At 37.4% G+C, this 17,046-nt stretch overlaps 1 protein-coding gene across 4 annotated transcripts in view; it reads left to right on the forward strand.

Moving 5' to 3' along the window:
* RBFOX1 (RNA binding fox-1 homolog 1) overlaps window positions 1–17,046 on the forward strand; it is an 861,472-nt gene that overhangs the window by 114,836 nt on the left and 729,590 nt on the right. For 3 of the 4 annotated variants that reach the window (XM_040574360.1, XM_040574366.1, XM_040574385.1), the window contains exon 2: window positions 12,322–12,384. In XM_040574360.1, the coding sequence (XP_040430294.1) occupies window positions 12,322–12,384 (63 nt within the window). Of the gene's footprint in view, window positions 1–12,321; window positions 12,385–17,046 lie in introns of those variants that run through there. The other variant, XM_040574377.1, reaches the window with a different exon arrangement.

Here is a 17,046-nt window from a genome sequence, read left to right on the forward strand (position 1 = left end):
GTTTTGGGCCCCTCGCTACAAGAAGGACGTGGAGGTGCTCGAGAGAGTCCAGAGAAGGGTGACGAAGCTGGCGAGGGGTCTGGAGAACAAGTCTTACGAGGAGCGGCTGAGGGAACTAGGATTGTTCAGCCTGGAGAAGAGGAGGCTCAGGGGCGACCTTATCGCTCTCTATAGGTACCTTAAAGGAGGCTGTAGAGAGGTGGGGGTTGGTCTATTCTCCCACGTGCCTGGTGACAGGACGAGGGGGAACGGGCTAAAGTTGCGCCAGGGGAGGTTTAGGTTGGATATTAGGAAGAACTTCTTTACTGAAAGGGTTGTTAGGCATTGGAATGGGCTGCCCAGGGAAGTGGTTGAGTCACCATCCCTGGAGGTCTTTAAAAGACGTTTAGATGTAGCCCTTAGTGATATGGTTTAGTGAAGGACTTGTTAGTGTTAGGTCAGAGGTTGGACTAGGTGATCTTGGAGGTCTCTTCCAACCTAGACGATTCTGTGATTCCTTCATGTATGTGTTCTTCGAGCTGCAAACTATCATGCTATAGTTTTGAGTAACAAAGAAAATACTGAAGTTTTTGTTTAGTATCCTAGATCTTTTGTTAAAAATAATAATAATAAAAAAATCCAAAGAATTTCCAAAATATTTTACAAGGTAAGAAAAAATGGATGAATCTTCGAGTTGCCATGTTTAATTTAGACAATCTTTTTATCCAACAACCTGCATCTGATGCTTTCATAATGAATGGTTTCCATAGCAACATCTTGAGCCATTTTTTATTTGACTTGGGAAAATTCCATTCTATTCCATTGCATTTTAATTCCTTTAAAATTCCATTCCCTATAAAAAGTTGAAGACACATTGGGTGATTTTGCTTAAACCAGCCAAGATTTTGGCAGTAAGGGTTGTTCAGGTACTCTTGTTTTGAATCAGCATAGAGAGGAATTCTGACAACCATGCACTTTTCCAATTGTTTTAACAATCTCGTCCTCCATTTGAGCTCATGCTACAGCACTTTTATATCTGCGCTAACTAAAGAAAAATATTAATCCGTTGCTCAGCAGTGGAAATGATCTTTTTCTAAGGCTCAATCAAGAAATTTGTGAAGAATTTTTTTTATGGGATTAGCGAAACTATTGTTTTGTTTATGTAACATCACTTCTTGTAGTGCTGGCTGAGTTTTTGTAGGAGGAATCCAAATTAAAGAGATGAGATTAAATGCAATTTTTGAGTTGTTTTGGTCACCAGTTTTGCAGGAGAACTCACAAATATACAGGAAAAATGAGAAAGCATTAATAATGGAAATTATGTGAGGGTGAAATATAATCATTGCACAAAGTGAGACTTTTCATTTTTAAGATTAGTATGGGATGTAGGAGAAGAAATAAGGTAATTTCAATGTGAAAGGCAATGAAATGGAATGAATCAAAGTATGACTAACCAGGTGGTTTAGTGAGATGTAGTTAAACTGGATGCAATGTGATTTTAAAAGGGGTAGATTGAGCAATAGAAATCTAGATGTTTAAAGCTAAATACAAAATAAGCAAAAGATTCTAAGTGGAGCAAACATTTGGTAAGAATATTTTCAGTGTAAAAACTACTAGACATTTAATTATGAGTTCTTTGATTTTAAATTGCCTCCTACATCCATAAACAATGTAGAAAAAAAACACATGAAAACAAGTTGCCAGGTTATTGTAATGCAAAATAAACGGGTCATGACATTACATTGTCATTGTAAAATAAACAATGAATGTTTTACTGTGAAGTAATGTAGGATAAAATAAAAGATGATTAAGACCAGAAATTAAGAGGTTAAATTCCGTGTAGAAATCAGAAACTCTATGTGATGGGCAGAAAATAAAAACAATCTAGAGTCTATCAACGGATGTTAGCAACTGCCACTTGTTGGTGCCTGAATATTGGACTAGTTAGACCATGGATACAATGTCTGAGTAACATGTATCAAGGTTTTAGAGTCTGACTTTGTCTTTCACATACAGCATGCTAGGTACGAGATATAAACCATCTGAAATTTGGGCAAATCCACTTCTGGCTTAAAGCGGTGGATTTCTGGCTCAAAAGGTTCGGCCCTTGAAAACAAAATGTATACATTACTTGATGTATTCCGATGTCTCTTTAGCAAGATAAAGATTAATGCCTCTTAAGCAAGATAAAGATTACATACATGGTGTATCTATACTGTTAAAAGAAAAAAATGCTATTTTTCAACTATATATTTTTTTTACCAATATCTGACTGCAGGCTAAAATTTTATTTTCTTGTTCCATTGTTTTTCTTACCAAATGGGAAATACTGTTTTGTATTTTTTAAAAATGTATTCCTAATCTCTTTTTAGATGTAAAAAAAAATATATATATTCAAAATGAGCTCTGCACTGAGGATTTGTATGCTGAGCTTGTCAGACTGTGAATCTTTATTATTACTGAGCTTTATCCTTGAGTACATAGCTTGCAGTTCAGGTTGAATATTAAGTGTCAGGCTCAAATGCACTGGTGAGAGATTTGCAGCAACCAGCAGGTTCCTATTCCAACCTTAGAAGCCATTGACCTCTCTTCGTTGATAAGTCGTCTTATTTCACATGTCAGTGTACTGGTGTGAAGCTCCCAATGCAATGAGTGATGGAGAAGTTACCATTACTTGCAGTTTGGGAGTTTCATAGCATGCTAGGAAAGGTTACAGATAAAGAAAAAATGGTGTGGGGTTGGTTATTCAAAAAGCAGAAGAAAACCTGCAAAGCTTACCCATGGCTTTTTCTCAGTGGATGTAGCACAACTAGAAAGAACTAGTTATAAATACTCATTTTTTTGTTCGTTTACAAATTAGGGACAACTGGTTCTGTAGAGATGCTTTCTGTGTGCCTGGGCAAACCTATAAGGTTGCATGATTTATACTTGTGCTTTTTGTTCCTTCTTCCCATGAAAAATAACATCAGCCTGTGGTTACTCTGGTAAGAGAAAGAGAAATTCAGTATTAAAATAGCTGGCAATAATGTCACATTTGGGTCACAGATATGACTTCATCTCTGTTCTGGTGGTGGAATATTAAGATCATTTGTGAAAACTGTTTTCATCACGTTTTTTATGCAAGTCCCAGTCTGTGTAAAGATTTTCAAGAATACAGCCTTATAATTTCATTTAAATACAATGTTTGGAGTAAGAACAATGAAGGTTATGCTTGTGGATGTGGTAGCTGTGACTCACAAAATCCTTGGTTATATGGCTGCTGTTGGGAGTGACAAGGCTCAATCTTGTGAAGCTGTGAATTGCCTGAGGTTTTTCACAAAATTATGATTTTAATAAAGAACTGAGGATAGCTGCTTTCTGTATGCTCTTTGAGCAGGAATTTTTTTTTTCCTGTATATATGCATGGCTAAATAATTTTGCAATACCAACAAAAAAGGTCTATTAGCTCTTCTTAGAAATAAGCAACTTCTAAGGCATACAGGTTTTTGCTTCCCTGATCTAAATTACAGAATTGCATTATTCAGTTTATAGCATGGTGATTAACCGAATGAAAATGAGCTATCAAAAATAATTTTGGGTCAGTGAGATTAACATTAAAGGCTATATCAGAATGCAATAGCTGGATGAGTTGAGGAGGAGGTACGTTCTGCCTTTTCTGCTGATGCTTTACTGGTTCTGGTGAAATACTTCATGACAGTTTCATTACCACTGGATTTTAGTGAGCTAAAATAACTGCTTGTGTGTGTTGTTCTGTGGTACATAAAGCTAGAACAGTATTGGTTCCTGTAAGGAAGACTGCTGCTGTTAACAAGGAGTTATATGGCCCCTAATTCTTGCTCTTCAGTGAGGAAAAGCCCCAGAAGCTCCCTTGTCAGTCAGCCTGCGGTGAGCAGCAGCACTGTACTGCCCAGGGAGCGGGATGGGATTGCCCCAAGTGGGGGAAATGGGAACAGACGGATCTGGGAGAGCGAGCCTGCTTGGCTCCTGTGCCTGAGGTCTGGCATGGTTTGCGTGTCATTGGGTGGGAGAGCTGGACACTTTCCAGACCTGATAACCTTGCAGAAGCTGGTTTTCCTGAAGTTTCCAGTTTTCCTGAAGACTGATGAATGCCAGCCAACCCATTCCACCTCTCTCCATTCAGTGTGTAAAAGGATCCTCGTATTTTTCCTGGTGTACAACTTTTCTTTAGGTCAGAAAGTGTGGAGTGTCTGCCCAATGTCAATTTCTGCCTGCAAGAACCGTGCTTCAGTCAGAGGAAAGTGCTGTACCCCGTAACTGCCGTTAGGGCTGGTCACGGCTCTGCTGTGCGTTACACTTCCTGACCGCGGAAATAGGGACACCCTATAGCTTGGCTTGTTTCAGTAAGAATAACTGAGAATAGCCATATCACAATTGGCAAAGCTATTGGATAGACGCTTTTCCTGTTGTTTTACAACTTTCCCTTGTTCTGTGTATTAATTTTAGCTGAACAACTAAAAGGCTTAAACAATGTCAAAATTTTCATTTAAAAAGAAAAAAAAAAAGAAGCAAATTCAAATTTAGCATTCTTTTCTCTACACCTGAAATTTCTTTCAGAACTACATTGCTTGTACAGGTCTGATTCATTTCATGACCTATGATGAGAGAACCATTAGTTTCCAAATGAAAAATGTAAAAACCCTATTCTGACAGTATAATGTTCAGTCTTTGTCAGTATCTGGGTATTCAGTGCTAAAAGCTCACCATTGTAATTGATAGGACTTCTCTACAGTTACAGTTAGTAACAGGTCAGCCTTTTTCAAATTATTTCTTTGTATGCCCTCTTCGCTTGAATTTCTGATAATCTTCTAATCTAGCAGGCATGTAAGTGTATTGTTATGTTTAAATGTGTGAGTAATCTTTCTGATGTTCATGAAACTGCTCAAGAGCTTTGGTAGAACAGCCTCTTGATGCAGAAGAATAAGGAGAAAAGCAAAAAAATTGGAAGAAAAGTTTTAAAACTGTTATTTGTTAAGTAGTAGGTATGATGCCCATAGTAACAGAGAAACTTGGTGCCTAGGATTTTGACGCTTTCTGCACTGTCTTTAAAATTAGCTAGGGAGCTGATTTTCCCAGACATGGAGGCTTCTGCATTTTAGAGTGCTTTCTTAGCATCAAAAGTTCAGAGATGCTTTTAAAAGGACATTTAAAAACCTGTTCAAGAACTTGCACTAGTAAAAACAATATATGAAATAGAGAGGTTTGGGATTTTTTTGGAACTGCCTTTGAAAATATTTTCAAAGAAACGAACAAACTACTCTTTGTTAGTTTTTCCCTATATGTAATTTTTTATTAATCTTGAATCATTTCCAAAGTTAATTTTTGTTGTTCTTTAATACAGAGGTAGTCTTTTACCTCTGTTTACACACCAAGAATAGATAAATGTGGCTGTATTTTTGGTGTTGCAGCCTTATGCTAGCAGCAATGCTTTTAGGTAGTCATGTATGTGCAATTCTCAACATACTGTTTTTACTGCATCCATCTCTCTCCAGTGTCTGTCCAAACAATGACTGTCATAAAAATCGTTGAAAGGATCTTTGAATGTCTTTGACAGAATTGCAGATTTTTTTCCCTTTTTTCATCTGTGAGTTCTATAAATCTGATACATGAATAATGTAACACATTTAAGATATTCGTTAGTCTTTGGTCAGTTTGGTCGGTGTTTTTTCAGATGAGGGGACACTTTACCATTGTCTGTAGTAGCAAGATAGTAAGAGGTGTTCCAAGAAAGCAGTACAGTTAAGCGATGCTAGGTCACAATAAAATTCTCTGGTCAGAGAAGTATCTGGCAGCAGTTCATGGTGGTTGTGGGCCCAGTAGAACAGCTGTGCTATGAGTATGGCTGGCCAAGTGCTGACAGTTTGACTTCTCTTGAAAGCTTGGAAGCACTGAAGACTTCACTTACTGACTAGTGAGTATGCACACAATCATGGTAATTGATGTAGGACATCCTGGGGATTTACTGCTGTGAAAATATAATTTGACTAGAGATTTTTTTAAAGAACGCTTTAAACCTAATTTGAAATAAATAAGTAAAAACATAATTATCAAAAGTTAAGACTGGAGTGAATCTTTCATATGTAAGCATGGAAAAGAGGGAAAGTATATAAGAAGATGACAATTTTTAAGGTTAAAACCCTCTAAATTGCATTTCTTTTTTGAAAATTTCATTAATAATTTGTGCAAAAGGTAATTGTTTTTTTTTTTCCTGTGCAGAGGTGGGTTGCTTGTAGAAGACAGACAGGCAGCAGTTTGCATGAATTCTGTGCTATCTGGAGAAAATGCCAGTCATAGTCAGCCTACCATTTAAGCAGTAAGATATTTTGATTATTAACTTTTTTTTTGTAATTTTGTGAGAGGCTGAGGTTATTCCAAAGGACTGTTCATATGCTGAGGTTAAGTGAAAACAATTTAAATTTTTACTTCTCTATTGAGCAAGGATTGAATTATGAAACAGAAAACTGAAGTAAGATTAGTAACATCAATGAAGTACTTTCTTTCTTTCCCACAGTCCAGTTGATGTCTTCAGTATTGTTGGGACACTAATCTGAATAATGGAAATGGAATGCTATGTATTTTTTGAGAAATTTATCTGAAATGAAACACTTTAGTAGGGGTTTTGATCGGTCATATCTATATGCACGTTTCCTACCTTATTGTGATTCCATTTGTCCTTTCCCAATATTTGTTTCATAATGTATTTGTTTAGTGTCGTGCTTAATACTACAGTTATGCTGTGATACAAAAAAATATTTAAATATCCGTATGGCCTTGGTTACAGGAATAACCATTTTGAACTCAGTGGCTTACCTTCTATTTTTAGAAAGTAGGTGTTTATTAAAAGATTCTGGCAATTTCAATGATCAAATTTCACTTCTGAGGGTATGTACCTTGCAAGTGATGCTTTTATATCAAATGAGATACAGAAATAGAAGGAAAGATAGTTTGAGGGGTATCAGAGTCCAGTTCTGCATTGTAGCATGTAGAATGCTGCTATACTTTAATGTAGGGCAGCACTAACCGAGCAGCTTGTACAATATTTTTAAAGTATTTCTTTTCTACTGCCATTCAAGATTTTGACAGATCCTTAGCATTTTAACCTCCATAATACAAGACAGTTATGAGTGTGGTGGTCATTACAATGTCTATTGCACTGATGAGAAACTGCTTGCATTACAGCTAATACGTTGTGGTTCTAATCTGCTACTGGTCTTTTGTCAGGAAAGACAGCAAAGCTGTATTAAAAAAAGTTTTGCCAAAGGCCCAAGGCAGCGTAGAAATCAGTTCCGTTCCCATCTTTCAACCTTCTCCCCTCATTTATGGGTACAAGCATACCGAGTAGAGTGTCAATCAACAAACATAATAAAGAGCACCAGCGTTTGGCGTCAAGGTTTCAAAAAAAAATGTTTATGCAAAGAACATCTGTTCAGTTCAGATCCTGTTTGGACAAATTCTACTCACATTCACCAAATCTCAGTATTTGTCCTCTTACTGCAGAGAATACTTTCATGATTCCTGTATGCAAAAAATATGCAGTGTTCTTGGCTGCATTCCAAATGTGCTGGATGCCATTTAACTTCTGAGACAAAAATTTACTTGATTTTGACAGGCCAAATATTGAACCTCGGAGAAAGTTATTTCCACAGAACTTTACAGTAGACTCCTCTTTAAAGTGAATGCATCCAGAATATTCTTTGCAGAACGCTGTATATCCTATGTAAACATATGTGAATGTACGTTTCATGTACTTGGCTGTACTTTACCCTTCTACAAAAAGTTTCACTTTTGATGTTATATCAAATGTTTTTTTGCTCCTCAAGTTTCTTCAGTATCTACCTCAGAGTCCAGTCTGTTCTTAGTACTTCGTTCATCCCAAGGTGCTTTTCCTTTGGGCAATTGGCCCAGGGCACCTTGTTTCCATCCTGTTCTAGTCACACAGAAGGCATTCCCTGACAACACCAAAGCCGCCTTCCCATTGTGTAGTTCTCCTAATAGTAACATGTCTAAGAGGAAAAGTGAATCAATGAGAATCTTAACCTAAGTTTATCACGAGGCTGGTGATTGTGATTACATTGGACTTCCACTGACAGGCTTAAGCAGCATAATTTCCACACAGGCATCCTAGGGCCTGGTGCCACCTGGCTGCCCATGAAGGAAGGCTGGAGCTGAGGGAACCCAGCGTGGTCTGTGCAATCCCCCATGGCGCGCAGGGCTGTTGGGTCTAAAGGCGGAGGGCAGACCCAGGTACTAGACGCATTGAAGGCCACAAGCAAGGTGGTGAACCAAGCCCTGGCTCCAGGAGCAGCAGTTAGTTGGGAACAGAGGCAAGGTGACAACATGGGTCTGAAATCCAGGGACTGAAAAGCAGCCTGGAGGCAAGCTGCAGCGTAGGCTTGAGCGGGCCACCCATGGCACAGGTTGCCTGCGACACAGGCCTGAGCTCTGTCCAGCACTGTAAAGGGTAACCCCCATACTATAGTATAGGTCAGGGCCTGAGAAACATGGTGGTTTCATTTTTTTCCCCTCCACTGTGATAGGAAACTGTTCTGTCAAGTACTCATTAGAACGATCACGTTGCAAAAAATAGCAATGATAAGGTGTTGCTGAAAACTTATGATTAAATTTAATGGTAAAAAAAATACAGCTAAAATGCTCAGTAAATGGTTTCAGTTTACGTCTTCTAAGGCTAATAGAATGTAGCGAGATTCCCTATCTACATGGAGTATGCTGGTATGAATATCAAATATAGTTTATCGTATTCTGGTCGCCTTTCTTTTTTTCCCTCCTTTCCTCTTTTTTTTTAACCTGATGTTCTGAGGATTTCCTTTTAGTGCCTACGAACATCTCCTTCTGACAGACAGCGCAAATTAAAAGATATGGCTAGGCAAAGGAAACTGGAACCCAAATATGCCCCCTGGGTTTTCATTTACAGTTAGAAGCTACAGATACAATTATTGCTGACAGAAACTCAGAAGCCAGTGGCAGAGTGCATGTGGCAGTAGACTCATGCCAGGCAGTAATTGGGAAGATTATTTTTAATCAGAGCATATCCTACAGCCCAAACATTAGAAATCTCTTGTAAGGCTGACAGGAAATTAAACTGATACCAAACAAAAAAGCCTCAAAATAGAAGTAATATGGTTAAAAGTCTAATGATGGCAAAGCTCACTGCTTGTTGTATTTCACTGTTATCTAAAGGGAATGACTTTTAACTTAAAGCAACAGCTATTATTGTTAATTGCATTTTGGAAGAGAATTAAAAGTATCAAATTAGATTAATTCATACATAGGCTTTTTGATAGAGTTGTGAAGGTGTAAAGCAAACTTAGTAACTATGTATATTTATTTTTACTTACTGACCCAGGCTTGCCTGTTTTTATATATAATGCTTAAGGGAGCTACTTACATGCAAAAGCAATGCAATGGCTGGAGTACTGTTGGAATGCCCAGGTGTGGTAACTTTGTAAAGCCAGAAGTGCAGGAATAAGCTCTGCTTGTCTGGGCTATCTGATCTGACTGCCATGAGGGAGCCAAGGTGTTCTCAGAACTTGCCTGTGTGCATGAAATTTTCAGACCCAACTTTTCCATTTTTAAGTGGATGTTGTTTGCTATACTTCCTCGTAGATACTTGGTAGGATTTCTTCTAGTTGACTCAAGTCCTTTTATTTACAAATGTTGCCGTTGTGGATCAGAAAAGACAGACTGGAGCACTGCAGAATGTTACTTCTGCTGTTTACGAAGGTTGCAATACCACATGCAAGCAAAATGTTGTTAATTGTTTATATTTCTGTGCAAAATGAATGCAAAACAAGAACCTGCATCTTGTTTTTCTGAGCTATATGTCAGTTCTTGAAAAGAAAATTAAACATTAAAAAAATAGACATAGTTTCCTCACAAGGCTGCTTTTAGCTGTGTGGACAGTCTTAATGGTATGTCATGTCAGTCTAAACAGTAATGGGGTCTTGTCAGAATGCAGATTTTTTTTCTTTCAGAAAATAGCATTTCTCAACTGTATTCTCCTGAAAATCACTTCATAGAATCATATGAATGACTGAACAATAATGCTTGTTGTTTAGATATTGTCTGATTAGTTAGATAACAAAGTATGCTCCATAATGTATGGGTAATTTGCAGGAGCCCCCAGGGTCACCGCAAGTGGTGGAGTCACCGTCCCTGGGGGTGTTTAAGGAAAGGTTGGACTTGGTGATTAGGGACATGGTTTAGTGGGTGACATTAGTAGTAGGGTGATCGTTGGACCAGATGATCTTGGAGGTCTTTTCCAACCCTAATGATTCTATGATTCTATCCTTACATGTAGTGTATTACGTGTGACAGTTACTCTGGTTCATTCAAAGTAGTATACAAATTGTGCATTTCACTGACATCTTTACAAGTCTCTGTAAAGCTTACAAATGTGCCCATCTTCCTTGTCTCCAACAATGCAGTAAGAAACTACTTTCTGTAGTAAGGGTTGGGAGCCTAATGTTTTAAAAACAAATAAAAGGTCACATTGCTAAACAGTCTGCTAGGATTGTGTGGTCAGACACGTCTTTCAGAAAAGGAAAACTAATGTCCTGTAACCTCACTGAGGTACCATTTTAGTTAGTATAAAGTCTAAAAGGTGTTAGCTTGCATTACAATTTTCACAGTGATTTCAAATTGTGAAACACAAGTACCCCTGCTAGAGAAATCTTGAAACTTAATTATTCAATTCAGTTTTGTTGACCATGGACATGAGTTTCATTATGGCATTACAAGATGGTCCTAAATCAAACATAATTTTTGAAAATGTAGGCTAATTACTTAAATAAGTCTCCTTAGAAATGTTTAAGAAGCTCTCCATCTCATTAATTTACCTTGTGTTGTAGTTGGGGATATCTCCCATCTCACACAAAACCAGTACCCAGAAAGGATAAGATGTGGTACTTTTAACATATAGTTTATGTGCATATGCAACCTTCTTATGTGAGTTGCCTTTTGTACAGTATTTTTATATGTGTGTGGCTAATTTTATTTCATACACAAAAAAGAAACTTGTGTCTTTAGCTCCAAAGTTGATTAATGTAGGGTTTTCTGGCGGTGAGTCCCAGTTATTGCTAGGAGCTTCAGTTGTGGAACTGGATCTTCTCTTGATAGGTGCTATCCTAATGGTTGTCCCTACTCTAAGGGGATCAAAATCCAAATGTTTTTTGTCACTGATTGTTACTTTTTGAGATTCTAAAGGTTTTCAGATTCTACAGGTTTTGTTTTTGTTTTTAATGAGTATGTCTATTAGTTGCAATGTTACCTGGCACGCTTATAGAACACGTACCTTTCTGGTGGTGGTGGTGGTGCTTGTTGTTTTTATTTTTCCTCAACTGTATTAGGGATAGCTACTACTAACTTTTGATTTAGTGATTTACTTTTTTAAAAATAAAATTACATATAAGGAATAACGGTATTTTGTGAAAAAGTATTCAATATGTTTACTGTTTGGAATTTTATTGAAGTGAATAAAACAGTATTATCAAATTTGCTTACTGTTTTGGAAATACATAGACCTGGGTGCGTATTTTCTTTGAAGACTTCAGATACATATTGTATTTCTATATTCAAGAGTATTCATATCAGGAATAAATATTTCCACTTGCACATCGAAATGAAAAATGCATTTAGGGTGAATCTGTTGTGAAAAACATGCTTGAGCTTACTGTAACTGTTAAAATTCAATGAATAATTCAGTAAAATACTAGATGTCACCAGCTGCTCATCAATAAAAAAAGTGTCATGGAATAAAATGTTACTGTATTTTAATATGCAGTTATGTGCATGTGTAATATTTTGGATGCCCCCTTCTGTTTATATATTTTATGATCATTTTTCTTTTGCAAATTGCTTGAAGTTTACAACTGAAAAATAAGCAACAAGTAAATCACAGCTGTGTATTCTTATTAAAACAGGAACCTGTACTGGGGAAAATTTTGTGTTACGGCATTGTAATTGCATGTCTACTTTAGTAGATAACTTCATAATGCAAGCATACAATTTAGGTTTCAAGCTAGCCACCACAATTTGTCTGTTATTTAATAAATAGTAAAATATTTCGTGATGTTTATGAATGAGTAATTATATTTTGCTGTTTTGCTTTGAGCTACAATAAAATTGCTGTTATGACCTGATAGTGAATGCAACATTTCTGTCCTGTGAAAGCCCTTATCAATTTTATTTTTTATTATAACATTTTGAATCTTAAAGCTTAGCATAAGCCTTCAGTGGCTGAAGGTTAAACATGTGAACTCCTTTAAATCATCCTTTCCCAGTAAGAATGCATTTTTCTTTTCTTAGGAAACTACACAGAAGCCCCATGCAAGTGGTGCCTATTGTTTTCATGATCGGAGACTTCTTTCTGTAAGTACATTGATTTTTTTCCTGTTTATTTTATTTTTCCTTAGAATGTAATTGAAATCTGTTTTGCTGTCAAAATGAATAAAGAAATATATTAGCTTTCACAACTTGCCTTGCTGATGCTGGACCTCAAGACACATAGACCGTATGTACAAGGTCAGTTGTCTTCTAGCTTTCAATGAGCAACTTGCTAGTGACTTGCTTAGAGAATAATCTCGTTTTTCTGGCCATAGATTCAAATAAACTGTTTTTTTTTTTTTTTTCCTCATATTTCCCTTTTGCATGTTAGGGTTGGTTTGCTAAATTTATTTTACCTTTGGCTGATTCTTTCCAACAATTATTTTTTTTGTATACAGATTAGTTGTTTCAGACACTTTTACTCTTAGAACAGCTGCAAATAATTCATTTTGCTTTGTTTTTCAAATGCACCTTTAAGGTCAGAATAAGGAATATAATGAATTAAGCTCAGAAACGTATAGAACATGTGGAAAGGTGTTTGTGTTAGTTCATTTTAAACGTTTTTCCTTCCTGAGAATTCTTTGAAATAATAGGATTTGAACAAAGTGGTTTTCTGATCCAAACTATTTGTTGCTGTTTCATACTTGGAACTTACTTTTTCTTGTGAAGTATTTTATTTTATTGCATACTTAAAAACAGTATTAAGCACTTTTTGTCATGATACAATTTTATATACAGTTGAATAATAAATGCAGAAGTATTAGAAAAATTCAAAGTATATGATTCTTGATAGGTGTGTATTTATGACTTCTCAGACAATTTTTAGTGATCTCCTGCCTAAAACTAACTGCAGTACTCATACATGTGCCTGTACACCAATGCACGTAGCATGGGGAATAAGCAGGAGGAGTTAGTAATCAGTGTTCGGTCAGGAGATTATGATCTGGTGGCAATTACAGAGACATGGTGGGACAGCTCACATGACTGAAATGTGGTCATGGATGGGTATGTCCTTTTCAGGAAAGACAGGCCAGCAAGGTGAAGTGGCAGAGTTGCTCTTTACGTGAAGGAGCGACTACATTGTATTGAGTACTGTCCAGGGGTGGATGAGGAGTGAGTTGAGTCTGTGGGTGAGAATTAAGGGATAGGCTGCCATGGGGGATACTGTTGTGGGTGTCTATTACAGGCCACCAGATAAGGGTGAGGAAGTTGATCAAGTCTTCTACAGGCAGCTGATAGCAGCCTCGCAATCACAGGCCCTGGTTATTGTGGGGGATTTCAACTACCCTGACGTTTGCTCTAAGGCCTACTCAGCCAGCCAACCGCAGTCCAGGAGGTTCCTCCAGTGCATTTATGATAACTTCCTGATGCAAATGGTGGATGTGCCAATTAGGAGAGGAGTGCTGCTGGATCTTGTCCTCACTAACAAGGTGGGCTGGTTGAAGCGGTAAAGGTTGAGGGCAGCCTTGGTTGCAGCGACCATGAGATGCTGGAGTTTAGGATCTCATGTGGCAGGAACAGAGCACCAAGCAGAATTGCAACTAGGGCTGACTTAGGCCTTTTCAAGCATTTGCTAGGGGAAATCCCATGGGAGAAGGTACTTGAAGGAAAAGGAGCCCAAGATAGCTGGTTAGTGTTCAAGGACTGCTTGTTCCAAGCTCAAGAACAGAACATCCCAACAGGTTGGCAGTCAGGAAAGAGAGCCAGGAGACCTGCATGATTAAACAGGGAACTGCTGGGCAAACTCAAGTGGAAGAGGAGAGTATACAGATCATGGAAGGAGGGACTGGCCACTTGGGAGGAATATAAGACTGTTGTCAGAGGATGTAGGGAGGCAACTAGGGAAGCTAAGTCCTCCTTAGTATTAAACCTTGCGAGAGGGATCAAGGAAATGGCTTCTTCAAATACATATGGATAAAACTAACTCTAGAGGCAATGTAGGCCCACTAAGGAATGAGGTGGATGGAGTGGAGCATCTCCCTTACGAGGAAAGGCTGAGGGAGCTGGGTCTCTTTAGCTTGGAGAAGAGAAGACTGAGAGGTGAGCTTATAGATGTTTATAAATATGTAAAGGGTGAGTGTCAGGAGGACGGAGACCAGGCTCTTCTCGGTGACATAATGATTAGGGTTTTGCCCCAGCAAAGTTTTGTGTCATTGAAAGAATTAGATGAACCGTCCTTGTTAGAAATGAGAAGTCTTACACTTATTCTCCTACACCACACACAATCTGCCTCTTAATGTGCTTGAAACAAAATTTCATTATTTCAAGAAAACTGCCTGGCTTACAGGATAATAACAACAACAAAAAGGATTTGTTCATCTTGAAGACAGATCTAAATCAAGTTCTGTAGTGCTCAGCATGCCTGTTGCTTTTAGCTTTTCCTCTGTCATGAACAGTATTTTCTATCACAGAATAACCTTACAGCTCTTGGCAGAATTTGACACACTTGATTTTTTTTTTTTTTAGAAAAAAATGTATTAAAAAATGTAAGAATGAGGTTGGGGTTTCCAACCTGCGGGAGACAGTGGCCCCCGAGATAATTACCGGCACATTTTTAAAAAGCTGACATTAATTTAACTGTGAATATAGTGCTTCAGTATCTATAAATGTAGTTGAAGGAAAAGATATTCATCTTCTTTCAATAAGCTAAATGAGAGATTTGGGTTATATGATGAGAAAGAAGAAAATACTCCTTTGGAGTTTTGGGAAGGTCTAATGCTGCCAGATCTCAATGCGCATAATTGGTTTTATTATTTTCCCTTGTGATCATAACCTAACCAGCTCAATGAATATCAATCAACTTCTAGGGCTAAGAGGTCATTTTTTTTAACCAAGCTGAGACTGAAGTCCAGCGTGTTGCCTGGTAACATGCTCTGCAAATGAGTTGGCTCTTAAGGATACCATATGGCTGGGCGTTATGCCCTATTCACCCGTGACATGAGGTACACATGTAGTACATCACTGATCATAAAATGGTTTCTCCCATTCCCCTATTTAGAAGAAGCGTTTAAAAATAGCAAAACAAATCCAAGGTTTGTTAAGATTATGGAATGCTATGTAAAGAAACAAATTGCAAAAGAAAATGTGCAGTGATCACAGTAAATTTTGTGTTCAGTATAATTTAAGTATAGCTTCTAACTTTGGCTACTTGTCAGTGTTCTTCAGTTTCATTTTGATAGATAAATATGTTCAGATAAGTATAATTTTAACAGTTCAATTACAGAAAAATTCTAGATTTTAAAACTTAATTTTGTAATGTGGTTCATTGTAGTTCAGGTAGCCTATGGAATTTGGTATTTGAACTTCTATTACTTGGGTTAATAGTGTCGACAGTACCCAACCACAATTGCATTGAATTTAGTGAACTAGTAAACAAAGCAATGAAAGACAGATCTGGAAAACAACTAAATATGGACATGACAGATGAGAGAGAGAACTGTTGCAAATTTACAATGGGAAATCAAGCACAAGGAGTGTCTGGCTAGAAAATTGTAGTAGAAATGAATTAAAAAAAAACCCTTCGATCAGCAGCGTTCTCCTTCAGTCCCTTCACTGAAGTTTTTTTTGTTCTGTTGTCACAAACTGGAATTCATTAGGGGTGGGAATACTGCAGGGAGCGAAACCAGGCAATAGCGCTTGCTATGATCTCTGTCCTCTGGCTGTCCTATGCCAGCAAAAAATGAGACAAGAAATGGCACTGATCTTGTTTATATTGTTAAAAGTATATCTACACACATGAAATGAAGATCATTGACTGGTATCCGAGTTCAGAAGGCTGGACAGTTAAGACATGGTTATTTTGCATTTTTGTATTGTGTAGCTTATTTGGAAAGATGGATTGCTGTTCATAGACCTCCCCAACGCAACTGCACTTGTCTAAAGCTATATTTTTTGGCAAAGAAGCCGTATCTCTGAAGGCATTTTAGTTTAGTTTTAAGCGTCTGCTCCATTGTCACATTATTCATTATTGTTGTGCAGTATCTTCAGATATCTTCAACAGTTATTGTTAAGACCAGAAACAGCAAGGCATATACACTCTCCTAATGAGAAGCAGATGAATACTCTCGTATGTTTTACATCTTTAGAAAAAAAAATAGCTAATGAAGCTAAGCCTGACCTGTGATTTTTATCGTTTTTTTCTGGTGTTGGTGCAAAGTAATTCAGTTTTAGGTGGTTGATTTGCAATATTACTTTGCCATTAGTTAGACACTTACTTAGATATAATCTTCAATTCTTTGCTGTGCAGGGAGCTAAATGTGTTGCCTTTGTTTAGTATGTATTTCTTGATGTTTGCATTTTCCAAGGTTTCATTCATTTCATTCATTTTCATTCATTTCATTTTCCATAGGGGAAGTAAGTGATGTTTTGTTTTATTGGATGTCACTAATTTGAAGTTTATATCAGTAACATGTCTAATGATGTTAGACAAGAACAATTAAGTGGTAGCAGGTTTACCTGAATCACTGTTAAACCACTGCTATAATCTGATTGTAAAAGGGCATTTCTTTTGTTTGTGCAAGCTACAAATCAGAATATCAGTGGTTACTTCTGAAATGACAGGTGGAATCTACTCAAAACAACATTTTAGCATGAGTTATGGCTTCCAAATGTTTGTGGTTTTGCTTTCCCATGTCTTATCATACAGGCAGTTGGGTTTGCTTTGCTTGAGAAGCTTTATAGCAACTTGGTCGTATTTAATCCAACAGG

Source organism: Cygnus olor, chromosome 15 (assembly GCF_009769625.2).
Source record: "Cygnus olor isolate bCygOlo1 chromosome 15, bCygOlo1.pri.v2, whole genome shotgun sequence".
NCBI lineage: Eukaryota > Metazoa > Chordata > Aves > Anseriformes > Anatidae > Cygnus > Cygnus olor.